Source organism: Lasioglossum baleicum, chromosome 2 (assembly GCF_051020765.1).
Source record: "Lasioglossum baleicum chromosome 2, iyLasBale1, whole genome shotgun sequence".
NCBI classification, from domain to species: Eukaryota; Metazoa; Arthropoda; class Insecta; order Hymenoptera; family Halictidae; genus Lasioglossum; species Lasioglossum baleicum.
Window position 1 is genome coordinate 16,482,733 of NC_134930.1, and position 21,366 is coordinate 16,504,098.

Sequence of the window (21,366 nt, forward strand, 5' to 3'; positions counted from 1 at the left end):
ATGTATTATAGCAGAATTCAATTGAAATTCTGAGATTAACATCACACTTTTCCGTAAAAGACGCAATCTTGGATGTAGCATCAGCAATTTATTAGGTTGGCAACTAAATTCGCGACTTTTCGTTTCGTAATTCTTTTATTGTATCATCATAACCTTATTCAGTGACCATTCCTTTCGAACTGTATATCATTGGAAAGCTCTGAATTTTTCGATTAATTTTATATAAAATACTCGTGCTTAAAAAGTATATAAATGACGTTGTTTGAGAAAATGTGGAGGTCGCAAACTTAGTTGCCAACCTAATACATAGCTGTGTAATTAGTAGATTGCGGATCTTTATGCAAAATAAAAATTGTCTGCATCGATTGCAAGAAATAGAAGCCAAATTGAATGTTATTTCTTCCCTTAATGATTTTAATAGGGGAGAAATCACAAACATACATCTTCAATTTTGAAAATTTTTCAACAATTTTGGATTTTATCTACTCAGTTTTGCTATAAATGCATAAAGATCCGCAGTCTAGTAATTATCTGTTCAACATTTCTGTGACATTTTTCTTAGTTGATCATCGATCTCTGTAATTATGTAAATTAAAATTAATGTAAGCTGCAGAGATGATGAATAATTATGACAAATGTCACGTAAATGTTGGATAGATAATTACACAGCTGAGTGTGGACAAACATCCGGTACCATCTTGCATTTGATTTTGACTAATGTAGCTGCAAGTGTGATGACAGAACTGTTGTCGTGGTCAGAATGATCTCTCTTTGAATCGTCAGACCTACTTAACAGCAGAGATAGCTTGTATATCACAGATTCTAGGATGGAAAAATTGTTAATTAACCGGTAAGCACTTAACATGCGGTTTCTATAAAAATCTGCGAATATGCAGGTGATAGAGCTCTTGTGAGTCCGCATTGCAATCTCACGCTTTCTCCGAGTGCATTCGCAGGCTGTATAAACGTTCTAAAAATTTCCAAAAGTTGCTTCGACGATTCAATAGAAGGAACGACAAACAACAGAAAAAATCCAAGAGAACAGCTGCGAGAGAAGAACAGATCTCACCCAGACCACTTCCACTTGTTGGTCAACGGTATATTTAACCAAGGCATTCTAAGAAGGATTCAAAGAAACTCCCAAAATTAATAGTAAACGTAAATACAGGTATATTTTTCAAACTTGTAAGATCCATTGTTTGAAAATGACCAAAAGAAATAGAGTCGTAATTTTAAGAATTAGTTTTTGGTCTCCATCTACCAATCTTCGTAACTATGATGACCTTTATGCAAAATAAAAATTGTCTGTATCAATTGCCAGGTACTGGTACCAAATAAACATTTATTTCTTCCTTCAATAATTTCAATAAGTCAATGGAAATATAACGACACTATTGAATGCTTTTAATCTTTTTACTGTTTCGTATTTGATCTATCAATTTTTACCATAACCGCATAAAATCCGCAGTCTATTCATAGTAAATGCACAAAACAAAAATTCTCAAAGCCCTCGTCTCTGAAAAATCTTTTTTTACTGTTTTATATTTGATCTATCCATTTCTGCTACAGTGAGTGTACAAAAATTATTCGTACACCTTTTAAAAACAAATAATTTTGTCAATATTGGACGCAACAGCTGGAGTTTTTTTGAGATGTTAGAAGAATTAGTTTACTAGCTAATGTGTAAATAATTTTTGTAAAAATTGTTATTGATCGCAACCGCGAAGGAAGAAGTAAAGGCCACGATTTTTAAATTTTTTATCTGCGCTTGTAATGATGCTTTTGGTAGGTCTAAGTGAGTTGTATATTTATTATTGATATTTGACCTATCAATTTCTACAATGAACACATGAAGCCCGCAGTCTATTCATAACAAATGCACAAAACGGAAATTCCCTAAACCCATAAAACCCCATTTTCGTCGATCCCCCTCTCCCACCATGGTATCTCTCAGTCCCAAACCGAAAAGAGATACCAGCAGCACTCTCCCTCTATCTTTCTCTCCACCTCTCTCTCATCACTCTGAAGAATCGGGGCCATCGGAGCGGCTGTGTAGCCGGTGTTACACAAACGGTGCCGGTTTCTATCGCTGTGATCGCTGGTAGTGGCAGTGGTACAGCAAGTCACGGGGCTCTCGATGGTCCCCATAGGTCGGCTGTAACATGCCCGACTATCAACGGCCTCGAGAAGGGGTATATCCGAAAGAGCCAGAAGAAGACGAAGATGAAGGAGCAGGGATATATCCGTTTAGGGATCTATCCCCTCAAAACCGATCGATCCCACCAACCACCATCGGTATTCGGCCTCGTTCGGCTCGTCTCGTTTCCGTCGGTGTTTACCATCGCTCGTGCTGCTCACCTGTGAGAATTGGTTGAAGGGGTGGGGGAGGCACTCGGGTGAGGTGACACGGTGGAGGATAACACCGAAACACAGGCAAAAGTTATAAAGCTGACCGGCGAACCGGGCGCGAAGCGCTGCCACTTTGCCGATCGACCTCGACGTATCGCGGTACATCTTCCCCCCTGTATGAGACAAAACACCTGGGAGGATCCAGGTGTCGCCGACGCCGGTGTCCCGTTCACCCGATCACAGAATTTAGAAACGATTTAGTACGGGCCATGTTCCTCTGAGGTGCACCACGCACCAGTTCATCCGTGGTTTCAAAAAGAGTTTCGTTTCGCCGAGGATCGAGGAGTAGTGATCGGTCGGGACGATCCAGTGCGATCACTGTCCCACGGAACTTGAGAAGCTCCTTTGGAGAACCAGCGCCTGCTCCTGACACGTCAAGGTAACGATTTTTGCATTTGGGAATGCGGTTGATACGTGGAGGAATTAGGCTTGTTTGCCAGTGTTTTCGAAGGTCTTTCATATTCGGTAGTTGGGGGTTGCTGGAATACGGATTTTATTTTTGAGCATTGTTGGACAGTTAGGCTCGTTCTGAGCTAAGGATGTGGTATAGTTAGAGTCCGGATTCTAGTTTAAAATGCGTTTTACACTGTGGATATACCATTTTTAACATGTGAAAGTTATTACTGAGGAAAATTGATTTTTCATTCATTTTTTTTATGGGAACATTTTATCGATTGTTAGGAGAAACTTTTGAAGAGTATTCGAAAGGCACAACTGACATATTAATATATTATTTTCACTGCATCGTTAATATATTATTTTCACTGTGTCTCGCAACGTTTCATTTTTCACAAAGCTTCCAAGGTTATGACAAACGTATACGAACTACTATCGAAGCAATTTTGATGCGTTGTGCTTGTAGCTTAGGTGTAATCAGATCTGGACAGTCTGTAGAAAAAATTTCGCAATTCCTTGTCGTCATTCATTATCCGGTAAAATTAAATCTTGACAGTCTGCAGAAAAGATTTTTTAATTTTTTGTTTTAATTCATCTTTATTTTGTGGTTTCTTTTCGTGAACTAATTTTTGCGATTTTGCTCACAAGTGTTCAATGTCGAGGCAATTGAAATTGTATTTATGTGTGAATTTTTTAAATTCTCAATTTTTAAAATCTTTGTACTAATTTAAATTTCACCTGCTAGATTTGGTGATAAATGCATCTGCAGTCTGTTAACAATTAAAGTTTGATTTCTGGGAGTTAAAAAAGAATTTGTGTGACAGAACAGATTCCTCCATTCACAGTAATATGATCAAGATTTTTATGAATGGCATAGTGAAGATTTCTACGCGTTAAAAAAATCAGTATTTCGATCAGTGTAATCAGAATAGAAATCAGCTGGTGAAAGTACAAATACAAGCTAAATGGAACTTTGCAATTATTTCGAAAGTTGTTTTTCTTGAATACGCAAATTAGCATCGTCTAGGTGGGACAGGATTCTTTTGTAATTTACTATCGACAATCGTCTTTGCACTTACACTGCATCCGTCATTGCACAAATCGACAAACACTCACGGGAACATTATTGCAACACCTTTTAATGTATACAATCACAATGTATACAAATCAATCTAATTAGAGCTAAAGGTTTATATAATTAGATAATGTTTACGCAAAATAGCAGTTCTCTGAATTTATTTCGAGTTAAAGGATAATTTTTGCTCTTAATGATTTCAGTGAGATAAAAATGAAAGCATTACTTAACAATATTCTGTCAAAATTGTTTAATCTCACTTATCGATTTTTGTTACAAACGCAAACAAATTCGCAGTTCAATTATTGCGTTTTTTACATCTTACTTATTTACTGTTTCATATCTTACTTATTGATATTTAGAAAAATTAATATATTATTTTCGAGTTACTAAAGTTATGGAAGAAAGAAAAAAATTTTAATTTTGCATAAAAATCTGTTTATTACAAATCCATAAAACTCGCGGATTAATTGTCACGTCTCTTGGGACATCGCTTTCAACGAGCGCGACATCTTCAAGATCTTCACCTTGAATTTCATAGTGATCTTCATAGTGAAAAGGAAGTACTAAGCTTCGCCAAAGACCATATTTGCAAATAGTACCTAGCGTGATTCACCTAACCGAGACTAGTTGACAGTCACTCAAGTATCACCTGAAGAAGTCTCATTTTCAAACAAGACCCTGATGTATCTTTTTACGAGCAGCTCTCTTCTACAGCTCTCGAGAGATCCATTCACTGAAGACATCCTCTGCCAGTGTGCAGACGTCCTACAATCTTTCATCATTAATTGACAGTTCCCAAGACGGTAAACCAGTCGACAGTCATTGGTAGCTGAGTGCCCTGTCAGAGTCGGAATTAGGAGACTGTTCAGAGTGAGACTTTCCTCGGGGCTGTCTCTTCAGCGTCCATTTTGTCGGAAATGTCTGCAGACAGATCATTATACCGCGGGTCTTCATCGAACAATTTTTCACTAAATAGAAATTAATTTCTTCCATTAACTCTTTTAATACGGTTCGAAATAATTATCGATATTCTCAAGTAAGAGGTACAATTTTAATCTTTTTACTATTTAAAATTTTATTTATAAATATAGTCCGTCATTTTTTGGGTGGTTAGGTACACACTTAAATATTTTTAGTATTAGCGATAATATTTATTTTTCGAGATTATCAAAATACACAATATTAACTAAATACAAATGTCGAAGTATTTCTTAAAATACTGTTAATAAAGTGCCGTGAAACAGTGATTCTGCAGTGTCCTAATCAAGATTTACATGAAGTAACAAGTGATCATTAAACTTGAGATTTTTGATAAACAAGAGGTAAATAGAGATCGATTCTCTTTTATAGTTATTTTAGTACGTTTAAAATAATATCATAGCATCTTTAAATTCTTTTAATGTCATCATTTTATTTCATAAATGAATAAAATACGCAGTCTAATGATTATATGGGGTGAACCAAATGGCGGACATCGTTTAAATCAATTCCAACCTAGAGGCATAAAAAGTTCATAATAAGAATGGATATAAATAATTCTAGCGACTCGGAGAATTTTTAAAGAGTGCATTCACGAACTAAAAAGTGTTATTTACAATACGAACAAGAAGAACCAATGTCAAAGACGACAGTCCCGTTCGAAAAGGCCGCCATTTTTCCGTCAGATGAACGAGCTGAGCTATTTATCGCTTTCTAATTTGAATATAACAATACTTTCACGTGACGAATTGCATCTGCCACGTTCCAGTCGACCTCCTCGGAAATCAATTAAATATTAATTATCCAACAGCTATAATTAATCACTACGAGTGACAGCGATTGCTCAAGAACTCGGTTTTACGATCTGATTGTAAATCCTTTTGTTACGAAATTTATGATACGATTATTCGAAGCAGGATTGAGAATCTCTTTCAGTAATAATTAATCGTTGGAGGGTAATTCATTTTTGTCGATGGGGCAGCGTTGTTCGGAAAGAATCTTTGCAGAAGGTAGGGAATTCGCGTATCTCAGCTGTTTATGGCGACGTTGTGAGTAGTCTGCGGATTTTATGCATTTCAGACAATGTCGAAATGCAATTTGATATTATTGTGAAATTCACGTGACGTGCGAGGTTATTCACCTAAGTGTGCCACCTAATTGCAAAATATTCATGGCGAAATGGTTCAAAGATAAATGCAACCATCATTTTATTTTTAGCTCGAAACAATATTTAGTAAAACAGAAACATTGAAGGGATTAAGTGTTTAACTATTTTATAAATGTTCTGTGCAGCGTTTAAATGAACGATTCAAACTTCTGACAGTCAAAAATGGACGAAAATGGTTCGAAGAGAAGTTGTATTGAAATCTTAAATATTTTAATATTCTATCTTGTAAATCTTGCGAGCCTTATGGTCGGTGGCAAAAGCGCAGTGCAATAATACTGCGAGAGGAGAGAGAGAGAGAGAGCAGAGGAGAGGGAAAAAGCTTGATCTGCCTGTGATTTCACTCAGCCTCAGGAGATTATAAATCGATTTATCGAACTTTCACCGTGAAGATCACTCGCGTGTCGGACTGCCCGAGAATCGGTGCCGTTGCGATACACTCGTTGCACCCGGTGCATCTCCTCGTTTCGATTGTATGCACTTCGTGCAATATTTTTGGACTCCTTCAATTTTTGAGACATTTAATTTCTTAAATTAATAAGATCAAATTTTTAACTTCGAACATTTTCTCTGTTCCAATCATGAAGATCATGCGAATGATTTTTAAGTAGAATAATTCTGCAGGCTTCCCTGAAGAAATTATATTTTTTGTAATATTATGGACATTTATGATCGTTTAAATAATGATTAAAGAGGGCGAGACACTTTTACTGTATGGAGATACCTGTTTGGTCAAACATTTTCTATAATAGAATAATTTATTCTATAAAATTCACTATCGTATTGGTCTCGTTTTTCTGATTAAAATGACACCAAACACGATATAGTTACGATCATAATTACTTGTGTGTGTGAGGACAGTTACGGATTCGACGATACGACAGTTACGGAGATGCTACTGTGAAAAGTGGAAGGGGAGTCGGTAGGGTGAACTTGCACTTGCCAGAAGATCATGCAGCGAGGCTAAACCGCAAATGAAAGTTGCACATTCCATTCGATCTCCCGATGGGAGTCATCGAACGTCTCGAAACTTGATCCTCGCTTTTGCACGAAAGATCCGCGCACAAAACACGTTTTCCCGCGGATACGGAGAAGAGATAGCGTGATACGGTGCTACTCCGGTAACGTGAAAGTTATATGTATATGACGTTTTCATCTTGCGAGTGAACGACCGGATAACGGTACATGGTAGCGATCATTAGAAGAATGTCTCGGCTAATGACAGCGCCCGCGCGTACGCTACCTTGAAGAAAGCACTGACATTCTCTTATTGATATGATCCGCTCGAGCGACACTTTCCGTTTTATTCGATCGGGTTCGCTGCACTATATTTTACGATACAGTTGCTCGTAAAAGTCGCACACCGTTAACCTAACTAGGATATTCTGTCCGATTTATAATTAATTACTAGGCTAGCGGGTTTTATGCACTTGTGATAAAAACGAGAGGGTGCAATTACGAACAGTGAACATCTTCGAAGAATTCAGGAACGTCGGCGTATTATTTTCAACAAGACAATGTCATTTTGCATGAAGCTCCGCAGTCGAATAATTAGTGTATAATTAATTGTAGGCGTTCGTTTTATTAATTTAGATGATGTTACTGGTCTGAATTGTATTATTAGTTTGAACTGTTTTATTGAAATTATTAGTTATCATCAGAGTTGGGCAATCATTTTTATTTAAATAAAATTTAAATGGGGTAATTTGAAACAACGTTTTCCTTTGCGAAAATGTTCTCCACAGCTTCGTTAAGGAGTTATTAGCGGAAAACTGGATCCAATTAGGGCGGAGCAACAGCAAACGAATTGCGGCTCGGCCAATGACAATGCTACGCTCCGCGGGGCGTGTCGCCAAGTCGGAATCCGTCCGCTGATTGGTCCGTGTTTTTCGTTAATAACTCGTTAACGATGCCAAGGAGAACATTTTCGCAAAGGAAGAAGTTACTAGAAATGGCCTCGGAAATCACCTCTTTCAAGGAAGTACCTTTTTAGGACACTGTATTTTAATAATACAGTGTATATTTTGATTAATTTGTGACAGACTGTACCTTTGTAAATAAATTACAGGTTTTTATGCGTCTAAATTGTCCAATCAGAGTCAAATGGATTAGAAACTTCCGTTTATCTTAGTCTCATACGTGTCGAACGTTTTTTCGTTGGTTACAAGATGAATTTCTCTTAGCCTGGGAAAAGTAAACTCGTTTGCAATCCTGGTTCCTGTAAACTAGTCTGATCAGGTATCAGGCTTCATAATCGTCGTAGTCTATTTATGATAGAATACGTCGTACCGACGTTCAATTTGGAATTCGCTTGAGCAAGCGAACGTAAAAAGACCAGCAATTTTCGTAGGCTACTTTTTTTTATCCGCGCACTTTTTTATCCACCCTCTTTGCCCCTCGAAATCCTTGGACACGTGTTTTACAATTTTTTAATATCTTTCATGCTTTTCAGTCGAATATCTGGAGAAGTATGAAAGATATTGAAAAAGTGTAAAACACGTGTCCAAGGATTTCGAGGGGAAAAAGGGGCGCAGTATCAGTTTTTTATTTGGATGGTGTTTTTAAGGTCATTTGAAGGTCAACTTAGTTTTCTCAAATGGAAACTTATATTTTTTATTATGGGATCTTATTGTACGTAAAAAGAGCAGCAATTTTCGTAGGATACTTTTTTTTATCCGCACACTAGTTTTGGTGATATTTAAAGAGAAGTAGAGCAAGTCATACTTATACAGCGAGAAAGTTTGTAATTTCTTTATAACTATAACAAATTTTCTAAATGTTCTCCGTTGTTTTCTAAACAATAATACAGACGATTCTCAAATTCTGAACGAACATTTTTGAAGGTATCTGTTGGAATAACTGTTTTCCTGTACAATTCTGCGACGCAAATCGTTGACGCTTTCTGGTTGTGTTTTATAAATAATAGACTTTAAGTATCCCATATATATATATACAATACATTTTCTATATTGTTTATATTTCTGTATTGCATAATTATCCTGTAAGGGTGCATTTATAGTGGAGCGGCGAGCATCGATGATAGCAGCGCGGTGAAAACAAACCAACATTCGTGACAACATTTCGACACATACTAAAGAAAAAGTACATATGTATTTTCATTGTTTTTCTTTTTCTTCACCGCACAGCTCACCTCGCTGCTCCACTATGAATCCATACTTAAAGCCATTACAGTGTCAGTGTCGTCACGTTTCGCGAGTGTGTGGTAGCAGTGTCAGTGTATTTAATCGGGTTCCCCATCGACTCCGTATTCCGTCGCGTATACAGTGTATACGTCTGACACCGTGATGTACCGGATACTGAGTACCCTCACAATCGCCGCGCAGTTCAAACCATATTTCCCCGCGGTACCTCTAACGCGGCGTTTACCACGTCCCGTTCATTTTTGCCACCCCCTTCCTGCCCCTCTCAGCAGACTCCGGTATCGGACCTGATCGGACGTGGACCCACGCGCCACGTGGATCAACGATCGTTAAAATAAATATCCGTTACGACCGAGAAACGGGGTGTTCTGACACTTCCGGGCTTTCATCCCCTTTTCGTCCGGAATTTCCGACTCGGGTCGTAGCAATAGATGATTGCTGTAAGCTATTTTATGGTATACTCTATTGGAGGCTTATACGAAGTGTGTAAACCAGTTATATTTATTATGTAAATAATATTTTTTGGTGTCATTCGTCTTAATGTAACTGTGATAAACACTTTATTGGTAAACTAAACGGTGGTCTACGTATTAGTATACTTTACACTGTGATAGTTAGCACTTTTATTATCGGACTGTGGATTTTATGAATATAGAAAATGATACATACCAATTTGATCTTCCGCGAATGAATGAAAGATTAACGAAAGTTCGGTAGAAATTCCCCAATGATTTATACACGTTCTCCAGCTAATTATAAAACAGAGCCGCGAAGTTTCGATGCAAGTGAAAACGAGCTTTTTACTTTCAACTTGAACTATGGTAAATAAGGGAAGTCGTTTACAAGCTGGTTTTCACAGTTGTTAACCATTTCCTGTCTGAGATTGCATTCCTTTTACTCGGGATGCATTCCACGAGGTATCGATTGGTTGCACATGGCACAATCACTGTCACGACAAACCAAAATTATGTTTTATTTGCCAATCAAATTTCAAAATCAAAATATTGATTAACCAGTTCCATAAAAATATAATTTTAAAATTGAATGTCACTTTGCACCAATTTTTATTTAAATATCGTGGTAAAGTTACATCTCATGCTCCAAAATTTATAACTACAATTATAAATATGTATATATTTTCTACATTCAAGTTTTAAAATTTGTTACAATTTCGCAGTGGACTTCCACATTTAACCACTTCTTAGTTAAATGGCAGAATTACATTTTATAATCCACGGTTTATAATTAATTATTGTTTTCGTTTCAGGCAATGGCGGACATACTCAATTCCACGGCGACGTTCATAAATGACGCCTACGATTACTACCTCTGGACCCTGTCCCTCGCAGGTGAGACTCTCTATAGTTAACATAATGTTGCATATATTATTATTATAAAAAAGTTTGTAGAAATATGTCGTCGATCATCACAAACTTCGGAATGTTATGAATAGACTGCGGATCTTTCTGCAAAATTAAAATTTTTTATCTGAATTGCAACAAACCGGAGTAACGTAGAAATTTATTTTTTCTTTTAATATGTTCGATCGGTTGAAACTGACATAAGAGTATTTTTTAATGTTTTTAATGTTTTAAATTGCACCTACTCATTTTTATCATAAATGCATAAAATGTCTAAGTACTCTAGAAACTCCAGAATTAAATATATCTAATTTGTTTTATGAAACAGCTCTTTGATTAAGCTATTTTTAAAACACTTTATTATCAAACAAATATCTCTCATCTCTCCCACTCCTGCTTTTAAAATATTAGTAAACAATTTCTTAATTGATTTTTCGACGATCTTCGATCACCCACTGTAGATAGACATTTTCAATTTTGGGAAGCAGCTTCTCGATTTATTTTTCGATGGTGCTCTTCTCCGATTAATTCTCAACAATCCCCGATTAATTGCGCTACGTTTAATTTTGTCAGACGAACGAACGAGAGGATGGATGCTGGTCGATTCGCCGAAACCTACTTTGATCTACACGATGCTGTATCTGCTGATCGTGTGGGCCGGGCCAAAGATCATGAGAACTCGTAAAGCATTCAAGCTGACCTGGGCCCTCGTCCCCTATAATCTCGCGATGGCCTGTCTGAACGCGTATATCGCCATTCAGGTACAATCTCTTTGCTTTCCACCACTCAATATTTCTCATCTTGTCCCCGATTTCCACATGAATTATCTAGGATGTCTTGATAACTCTCACTGTCGCGAGCTTGTCACCTGTACCTTCAAATCAGTATGTCACTAGCGCCTTCAAACCTTCAATATTGGATCATGTTCAACCGGTATTACTCTATAATGCGAATGAATGTGTCAATATTTTAGCAACAATAGAAACATTTGTGTTGTTTCCAGTTATTCGTAGCGTCCACCAGGTTAAGTTACAGTTATGTCTGCCAGCCAATCAGACAGGTGACGCGTCCAGACGAAGTACAGGTACGTCGTAAATCTTTCGAATCCTTCAAGAAATTCTTTGTTAATGAAATTCTTTATTAAATATTTGCTTTGATAACAGATCGCTCATGCAGTTTGGTGGTACTACTTCAGCAAGCTCCTCGAGTTCTGTGATACGTTCTTCTTCATCCTTCGAAAGAAGGACAATCAACTAAGCTTCCTCCATGTCTACCATCACTCCACCATGTTCTCGTTGTGGTGGATCGGTATCAAATGGGTGCCGAGTGGATCAAGTAAGTGCCCCACATAATTAATTTTTCTAACACAACCTTTGGAACTTGTGGGAAAAGTTTTGTTCCTACTTTTCCGGTGGTCATCTCCAAATTGGAGACACTGTAACCATTTTTTGGCATCAAGGAGTCAATGATTCGGTAATTTGAAGATCTAACGGCCGTCTAAATTATTTGAAATTTTTCTATGACGATTTTATTGCGTTTGCATTAATTGCAAGACACAGGAGCTGAATAGAAATTTCTTTCTGCCTTTAACCTTCTCTCTGTGTATGTGGTGCAAATTCACCCCAGGTTGAGAAAAACGGAAATAAAAAGTTGACGAGTGGAAAATTTCCAAAAATTTTCTAAAATTTCACAAATACTTATGCAGAAAAATTTTTTACAATTACATTCCTGTGCACGGTTAACATTAGGATCGCAGTACACAGAGAAAATGTTAATTATCATTTCATCTACTCAGTTTTGTAATGAAATCGAGAACAGATGTTGCGAGTATGACTAAACTAGATAAGTATAATCAATTAGGGGAGAAATCGCGGGCACGCGTTCTCGCTCGAGTGGAACTTATTAACGAGATATCAAATTCTCAGTCCATCTACGGTGACTTGCGAATTCGCTCACTCAAATAGTGTATCAAATGTAGAGCTTTGACGTGCTATGTTTTCTAGGCTCTATTTTTAACGGATTAAAAGGTTATTTTTTGAAATATCCAGAGGCCCATAAATTCAATGGAAATAGACGTAAATAAGATCTGAAGTGCTTTCGCAAGCACAAAAACGAATTTACTGTGTTAGAAATTCAAAATTCAACTTTTTGCCGATCAATATTTATTCTAAAAAAAGATGTACTGACGCTATCGGCGCAATGGTTCGATCTAATTAGATTAATTAATGTACATCTTTTATTAACAATTATACGATCGATATAAAAAGGAACAAATATTTATTGTTGCATGGAAACTGGAATGTTAGTTTTTTTGTTGTTTCTTCAGCTTTCCTGCCAGCAATGGTGAACAGCTTCATCCACGTGCTGATGTACTCGTATTACGGATTGGCCGCGCTCGGACCAACTGTTGCCAAATACCTCTGGTGGAAGAAATACTTGACGATCCTCCAGCTGATCCAATTCACCACTGCCCTGATCCTCGGAATCAACGGTATTCGATCGGGATGCGATTTCCCGCTCTGGATGCAGTACGCCCTCGTCATCTACATGGTCTCGTTTATCGTCCTCTTCGGCAACTTCTACGCCAAAGCGTACATCGCGAAGGTACGTTGCAGATCCAATCAAGTTATCTAACAAATTTTTAATGCATACATATATGTTGTAATTGATTCCATCCATATACAGTGACTCCCATTAACATTCGGAGAGTTACAGAGTAAACACTAGTGGTAAAGTACGTTTCTGACACAAAATGTCAAATATCTCGTGAAGTATTGACATTTCGATTACCTTGGGTTAGTACTCTTACACGTAGAATAATGAAAGGGATCGATTGGTTTAACATAAAAGTTTGTGTTGCATTAAAGAATAAAGTGCAATTGCACTTGGCGGGTGCATCGGTGCATCTACATAAAAAATAAGGTCATAGCTGTATCATTTTTACTATTTTTCCTTAAAAAAGAGCAGTAACTTGTCCAAGTTCCCAGAATCGCCCTGTATACACTAGCCTAGTATCTAATACACGATGATGATGACTGTGCAGGGCAAGCAAGCGTACGCGGAACGACAGCTGGAGAAGATGAAGGCTAGCGCGCTGTCAAAAGCGGAGCTGACCGAGGGTATTAAGAGTGCAAAGCGCAACGGAATCATCGCGAATAGTCACGCGAACGGGCACACGAACGGAGTGTCGAAAAAGATTCAATAGACATCGTGCTCTTCTGGCAGTTGGCGCACCGTCGACGACAAAGAAGAGACGGGATAGAGAATAAAGAAGAGGAAAAACCAGAGACGGAGATCCTTGAAGAGGATCGCTTCAGCTAACGACGAAAAACAACAACAAAACCGGATATCCACATTCGGACCCAGAATTTTGCAGTGCTCGATCACCAACAAAGATCACCATCGAGATCATCAATGGATCCGCAAGCACGAGTCCGATGTCTTCTGCGAGTCGATACGACGCGATTGTAAACATAACCGGCCTGCGATTTTCAATTTTACGTTTCACACTTGGGACCGAGGAGCTGAGAGCTCGGATCGCTGGCCCAGCACACTGTAAATACAAATTATAGTCAAGTATACATGGTGTCCAAGGAAGTCCTCTGCCGATGGTCATCGAAAAAGAAACTATAGATCTTTATTAGTTCTTGAACGGTTTTTTTTCAATTTCTTCCGTACTTTTCTTCCTATTTTTGGAGGACGTGCTGTGTTAAACTAATGCAAAAGAACACAAGGACCTGTATTCAATGTGTACCGACAAGATCAGTGATTTTGGATAGAAGTAAAGCCGCCTTAACGGGAAATTTGTCGCTTAGAGTGGTTTCGGTCGACTGCCAAGGTGGATGACTTCCGAAACACCCTGTATAGAAGTTATAGTCGTCAATAGAAGTTACGAGGTCGCCCGTTCGATCTCGTACGATAGCGTCGCGTAATGTAAGCTTAAATGTAAGCGATCTTTTTCGTGGCCGACGGCGAGGATCTGTCTTGTAAAAAGATTATGGCAATGGATCGTCGAGTCAGAGGCAGTTGCAGTCAAGATTGCACCTTGTGCAGGGTGTCCAATATTGCGAACAGAGCGTTTTTACAATTGTTCAAAACAAAAAAAGAAAAACGAAATCGCGGAAAACAGTTGTTTCCCCGCCATACAATTATAATTGTTTTGCGAGGAGATTCAGGTTTGTTTATCGCTTAGATTTGTCGGAATATTAACGGAGGCGTGATTTTTTCCGATTCTCTATTTATTTATTTATTTTGACGCCTTTGTCACGCATGGAAAGCGAACAAATGGAAGGAGACGATTTGTCGCGCGCAATTTATTTATTTTCAATTTACTATTTCTCGTAATCTGGTGCATCCTGAGAACTGAAAGCTCGTTGCTGAAGTCACCGAGGTTTAAAGTGTAGCGTGATTCGCGTTTTAATGAGAATTTAATTATATATCGGGGCAGTGGAAAATAATTATCGTGGTGTGGTGGTGAACGTATAGTGGAAGTAGAATTAGCAAGCAATAGACAGACGGATTGTTTGATGAAACGTTTGCGATTTTCTCTTGCAAAATAATTCGCGATGTCGATTATTCGCGCGGTACTCGTGCTTACTGGACACCCTGTATGTAGTCGCACATTGGTCGTTTAGGTAGATTATCGTATCGTCACGTAGAGATACGGTTGTTCACAAAAAAACCTGCAAGTCTTCAAGCGATATTATCAATTCTCCGCTAATTTATCAAAACCGAGCAACGTTGTCGATTTTGTGCATGTTCATCAATTTTTTTTGCTTTATCAATTTTGTGCAGATTTATTAAGTTTACGCAATATTATTGATTTTGGCAAACTTGTCCAAGGCTGTGGATTTTTCCAAAATAACGAACCCTGTTCAAAATTGTCGATTTTCTTGCAATTTATCAGCATTGCATACACTGCTGCAAACTTATCAACATTGCTGAAAATTAATGGTTTGTTGCAAATTATCAGCATGGTTGTAGTTTATCAATATTTTTTAAGATTTTCAATTTTGTTGCAAATTTATCAATCCTCTACAATTTTATAATTTCGAACAATACTTTAATCTGCACAAAAGAACAATACCTTCCACTATTTTTTAACAATATCATGCATATATATATATATATATAACAATTTATCGAATTGTGCAATAAAAATACTGCCCCTAAAAATTTCCAGAAAAATTCTGAGAGATCATTAGGACAATATACACATGTGATCAACTGTACTTCGCGATCGATCATTTTAAAAAAAACCATAGATCAAGGTGTACGCGCGATTTGCGAACGAAAAACAATTTGCATTTTGCAGACACATGCCTAACATTGTATTTATAAGGGAGGATTATTTAAATGAATATTGTTTACTAGGCATTTGTAGAATAATAAAAGCAAGATTCATTGCTAATTTCTCACGAAAGTTTTGTTTCTATTTATGGTATATGCGACTGTTTTATACTATATGTATATTCCGGAGAATGTTTCGTTTTGTATTGTGTAGATTAGGCGAACGTTTACACGAAGAAACATTTTTCGACGATTTTACACACACGTATCACAACACTTTGTAAATGTATGGAACATTTACGCGTGGTTATTTAAATTGTAACAATTTCTGAGAATGCAGAGACTATAAACAACGCACAAATGGAAACAATACAACTGTCAATTTTTAGGGAGATGAAAAAAATTTTTACATCCGGTTTCGAACCGATACACGACAATTGTAAACAATTATGTTTTAATTTGATTTTCAAAGGAAATTCTTATTGGTTTTGGTGCTTCGACTGTCCTATGGAATTGTAATGAAAGATAGAATGACTTTTCTTCCCGTTTCAATCAATATGCGGCGTGTAAAAAGGAATATTACAATTGTTATGGAAAAAGAAATGCATTGCTGCGCAATGCAACAAGTATAAAGAAGTATATAATATGTTCATCCCCACAGTTTTTGTTTATCAAACCCTTCCAGCCGTCTAATCTGCATCTGTCATAATTGAATCATGCGTGTACTGAAATCGGACTAAAAATTTTTACGATATGTATAGACGAATCTCCAATTTTTATAAAAAATAGAATTGTGAGATTAGTAGACTGGGGGTCCTCATGCGAACTATGATGTTCATGATTTAATATTATATAAAATCAGAACGAGAGAAAGATATCTTCCACCTTGTGGCATCGATAAAATAAAAATAATGATATATATCACTAATTTCTATCAATATTCGCGTTTCCCTATATATTTTACAAATTCTCATAAACGCATAAAGATCCACAGTCTAGCGATTAGAGTGCTTCAAAGAAACGAGAAACACGAATTTCTCACGAAACGAGTATATTGAATTTGTACACTAAGCTTTTCTACAACTTCATGGTACAATAACATCAGGCATTTTCGATTCCATATACAAACAACATGATACATCATTCGATATTAAGGGAACCAGACTCTTGTACAACACCTGAGTCTGCTCGACTAGATTTGTTACCGAAACTATTTGTACTTTTTCATTGAGAACGTTAACACGTTCGAAGTCAACGGAATATATAATTACCGACAAAAGATCATCGTAGGACTATAATATAGTTTCCAAAGTGTTTCCCCACACGATATCTTTTTATATGCGAGAGTTTAACGAGGGCGTGTATTATATTTACTGATCTGTATCGAAGGCAGTACTTTTCGCAGAAATTTTTTGTGATAAACACTAGTTATTTATACTCCTTTGTATGCATTGTAACGTTCATTTTAATGGAGTATACAAATATGTAATAAACGAATACACTGACTTCGCTAGTGTATTAAGTAATTCAATCCCGATTTCTTAAGATTATCACAGCTAGCCACATCGAACAGATTTTCCCAACGTAAGGCTCCATGAGACAGACTAGAGCGAACTCGATTGGACCAGAAATATTATGAATCTTTGTCGCATTCAATTGTTCAGCTAGTTCACTCTTACTAGTGTCACGTTTGTTCAGTACGAAGCCATGCATGTGGTAAGCTCTGTGCAGTTGCTTTAAATCCCTCTTGTCTAGCTGTGACTCCGAGGAAGGCTCCATCTTGGAAATAAAATTCCTCAGAATAGTCATTGCATGTCGATTGAATATTGTTGTCAGACCAATCATGCTACGCCACTCGGACAACTGATCTTTTAAATGCTGCTCTATCTCCGCAGCATTTCTCTTGAACTGCCTAATTTCCTCCTCTGTGATGCTCAGCTCTAATGCTTGCACAGCATGATCAGTTTTTAATGATAATACTTCAACTGGTCGCCAGTCCTTGCTTGATTTCACATCGTACTTGATGTTATGGGGTAGAACAGATTTTTGTACATTTTCCCATATCTGTGGAAATGAATAAAAGAATAAAAAGTATGCGTTGCTTTGTGGGACATAGAAAAATGTAATAAATAGACTGCGGATCTTTATGCAAAATAAAAACTGTCTGCATCGATTGCAAGAAATAGAAATTAAATTGAATGTTATTGCTTTCCTTAAGGATTTTAATAGAGGAGAAATCATATACAATTTTGAATTTCATCTACTCAGTTTTGCTATATAAATGCATAAAGATCCGCAGTCTAGTAACAAAGTAAAACTAACACCGTAGTGATTTATCAGGCGAGACACTTTCATCAAGGGGCAGTGACTGTCGTCCAGTTTATGGTAGTTCCCCGTCTCCGGGTCCCACAGAGTGTAGATTCCATTTTCGCTGAAACACAAGACGAATGCTGTCCATTTGCTTATTTGCGAGGAACCTGAAACAAAAGAAGATAGAATCAGATTTCCTGTATCTACTTCTCAAGCAATTTCTGTAATATACATACCTAGCAGAACAAATGTCTGCAATCCTAAACCTTGTAACAAGGTAGCTAGCAAAGCAGCTCTCCCAAAATGGTCGACTTTCTTAATGTTCAATGCTTGACGAGGAGTCACCGGTCCATAATGCGTCGGCAATGACGGCAAGAGCATTGCCAATTTCGCGACATCCTTTGCGTTTTCCAAGTCATTGATTTTATATGGTGTAACAAGACATCTTGGGATTCCCTTGAGTATTGTCTGCATGGTGGTGTTCTCGATGGACTTGGTACTTGGGTAGTCCATTTTAATCAAAACATAAATGCGAGTGCACGATTGGCCAGGACTGGCTTGCACATATCCAAATAATAGCAATGGACTGAACAGAGGAGACAATGTGATCCATCGTTCGAGTTCCTGATAATTTCTGTGGTTTTCTAGGGGGATTCTGGACTCTCCGAGCCACTGTGGACCCCAAACAGGATGCTGATCGTATAAACGAAGTTTTATGCAGTGTTCGTCGTTCTGTTTTGGTAGCTCAAAGTGCATCGTCTGTTGCCAGAGAGGAGCTGGCCCCTCCGCCACCACTGTAGAGCGTACGGTGCTGCCCCATTCGACTTCCACGAAGGGCTGGACAAGCGCAGACTCCTCCCTGATGGGTACTTCTATTCCACGAAGTACATTAACAGTCAAAATTGTTTTCCCCATTGCATGTCTCCTAGTGCTTGACGATGGCTCCAGCGGTCTCCTGATTTGAAACAGGTCCATAAAGGAAATATCAAACAAGGAAAATGCTGGATGCTCCATCACAACTATGTCTGGCGGTTTCGCTTCATCCGTTTGGTCCTTCGCAGGCACAACAACCTCTGCGTTAACATCGAAAGTCAATGCTGGATCCTCCAGTAAAAAGTATTTGGCCTGCTTCTTACAAACAGGCTTGGATGGTCTCAGTAAAGACAGACTGTTCTGCGGGTCATTCGGATCGTTACTCAGTTTATAAAAATATGTTGCGTAGGGCTTTTGCTCTTTAGTACCATAATTGCTTAATGTGATTGTGCAAATTACTGTTCCACTATGTACTCTGCCAAAATTGTCGCCTATCGCAAAGTCTATTTCTACTTTATTGTTCTCAACATTCCGCTTGGGCAATGGTAATGGTACTGTGCTGGACTGTCCACCTCTGGCATGGACTTGTATAGAGAAATTATGGCATTCTGAGTTTTTAATTAATATCTTGTGCAGTTTTCTATTGAACGGTTTAGTAGCTTTGCAAATGACTTTGTTCTTGAATAATAGATGGATAGATATAAGTTCTACTGTATCTGACGTGTTGATAGTGACCTCTCGGACCACAATCTCTACCAGCTTTCCAGAGAACTTTGGTTTGGTTTGGTATTCTAAGACTCGCATGCGATCAAGCTCTAGATCCATATCACTGTAACTGAAAGGATTATCTGAGGTGTATAATCCATCCTCTGCTAGTGTGGACTCTTTATTGAATTTGCTTAGATCTTCTTTCGTTGATTTGACAAGTATACTAGTCTCTTCTAATTTGTTTATTGTAGGATAAGCATAGCAGAGACTGAGATCTTGCTCTGCTCTGCTTTCTGCATGTTGTGTGTACCCTTTAATAAAATCAATGTCTTGGCTGGACATATTAAATTAATAGTATATGCATTCAACTATTTATCACAAGAAATTAAAACTGAATGAAAAATACTACATATTTCTTGCTTTCATTGAATAAACTCTGTGTTTACATTCTCAGTTGCCTAGCAAAATTTTAGAGCGTCAAAAAGTTGTGAGAAATCCAGGTAACTGAGATTTAATGGTTTATTTATAAATTCACATTGCAAAATGATCATTTTTGTAATGGTAATTCTTAATAATTAGAAAACCTTTTGTATAAATAATAAAATCAGGACAAAATGCCTTTGGTGACATCTATGGTAAAACCACCTAAACACGCAATGCATTTTTCCACAGACGGCCAGAACCACCGACGGCCAGCCTTATGGGAGTTCGTGTCCCCCGAATATGTCGGTATTTCTTACGCTCTCTAGGGTATATTCTGGCTCCATCCAGAGAAACAGAAGACCAACGACGGCATTTTGTCGGTAAAGAAGACCACTGAGGGGATTCTCGTCGCGATGCATCGGTGAGAAATAGTGAGAATGCGAATTATCACGAAACCATATCGATTATTATTAAATGTTACATTCTCCGCCATATTTCAGACGATGTTTTGGCACTATTTTGGCACTATTTAGAACTTTTAGCGATGTGGTATATCAGATCACTGTAACTTTCACGTTATCCCCGCGCCCACTCGCGCCCACTTACTGGTCCCGCTGAATAACACAGGGGCTGGTAGTCTTTAATAGTATCTCGTCGGTGTTTATGTGCACTGCGTTATACAAGATTTACTGTTAAACTTTGTAATATATTTATTTTTGTACTCAGCTCTATGGTCAGATTGTACCTAAGATCAATACAGAGCAGTAAAAGGGACTATTTTATCGATTATAGTAATTATTTAAAAAATAGGGATGGATTTATTTAGATTTTTAGCAGTTTTTGGGACAGCCTGTACAGAAATAAATTACAATAAATCAGCGGAAAGAAATTAACGACAGATGACGTTCTTTGAAGAAGCTGTAGAACTGTTACGAAACGAAAGTGAGTAGCTCGTTTAACGGGAGGGGTTTCTCCAATTAATTATTACAATGCGAAAGAATCTGCACTCTAAATGGATCTTTTCTTAAATCTATTTCTTCGATCGTTATTTTATTAAACGATACTTTGTTCGGAAAAGGAACATTTTAACGAGAAAATTTGTCCATGTTTCATTTCAGTACATAGTTTATTTTATTATTACTAGAGATCCTTGAGCAAAATAAAACTTGTTTGGGAATTCCTTAAAAATTTTAATGGGTCCAAAGTCGTATAATATCGACACAATTCAATTTTCATGGTTTCAAATTACAGCTACCAATTTTTGTCAGGAATCTA

At 37.5% G+C, this 21,366-nt stretch overlaps 2 protein-coding genes across 3 annotated transcripts in view; one reads left to right on the top strand and one right to left on the bottom strand.

The window, feature by feature from the left end:
- Nucleotides 1-17,368, top strand: part of LOC143219009 (very long chain fatty acid elongase 4) — a 36,879-nt gene extending 19,511 nt beyond the window's left edge. The window contains exons 1-7 of one of the 2 annotated variants that reach the window (XM_076444737.1): nucleotides 1,823-2,788; nucleotides 10,455-10,536; nucleotides 11,122-11,309; nucleotides 11,552-11,632; nucleotides 11,712-11,883; nucleotides 12,875-13,152; nucleotides 13,592-17,368. In XM_076444737.1, the coding sequence (XP_076300852.1) occupies nucleotides 10,458-10,536; nucleotides 11,122-11,309; nucleotides 11,552-11,632; nucleotides 11,712-11,883; nucleotides 12,875-13,152; nucleotides 13,592-13,753 (960 nt within the window). In that variant the 5' untranslated portion in view covers nucleotides 1,823-2,788; nucleotides 10,455-10,457 and the 3' untranslated portion in view covers nucleotides 13,754-17,368. Of the gene's footprint in view, nucleotides 1-1,822; nucleotides 2,789-10,454; nucleotides 10,537-11,121; nucleotides 11,310-11,551; nucleotides 11,633-11,711; nucleotides 11,884-12,874; nucleotides 13,153-13,591 lie in introns of those variants that run through there. The other variant, XM_076444747.1, reaches the window with a different exon arrangement.
- On the bottom strand, nucleotides 17,175-20,392 carry LOC143218974 (coiled-coil and C2 domain-containing protein 2A). Its single transcript, XM_076444680.1, has 3 exons — nucleotides 18,384-20,392; nucleotides 18,160-18,314; nucleotides 17,175-17,901 (listed from the first exon to the last, which is right to left on the bottom strand). Exons 1-3 carry the CDS (start codon nucleotides 20,008-20,010, stop codon nucleotides 17,365-17,367), a joined length of 2,319 nt encoding a protein of 772 aa, XP_076300795.1. The 5' UTR covers nucleotides 20,011-20,392; the 3' UTR covers nucleotides 17,175-17,364.
- Between the last annotated feature and the right edge of the window lie 974 nt (nucleotides 20,393-21,366).

Bases quoted from the DNA above. Each gene is read 5' to 3' on its own strand.
- LOC143218974 (XM_076444680.1), bottom strand. From the start codon at position 20,010: ATGTCCAGCCAAGACATTGATTTTATTAAAGGGTACACACAACATGCA. The intron at 18,315-18,383 runs GTATGTATATTA...CTTTTGTTTCAG, and splicing joins GCAGACATTTGTTCTGCTAG to GTTCCTCGCAAATAAGCAAA. The intron at 17,902-18,159 runs GTTAGTTTTACT...TCATTTCCACAG, and splicing joins GCCTGATAAATCACTACGGT to ATATGGGAAAATGTACAAAA.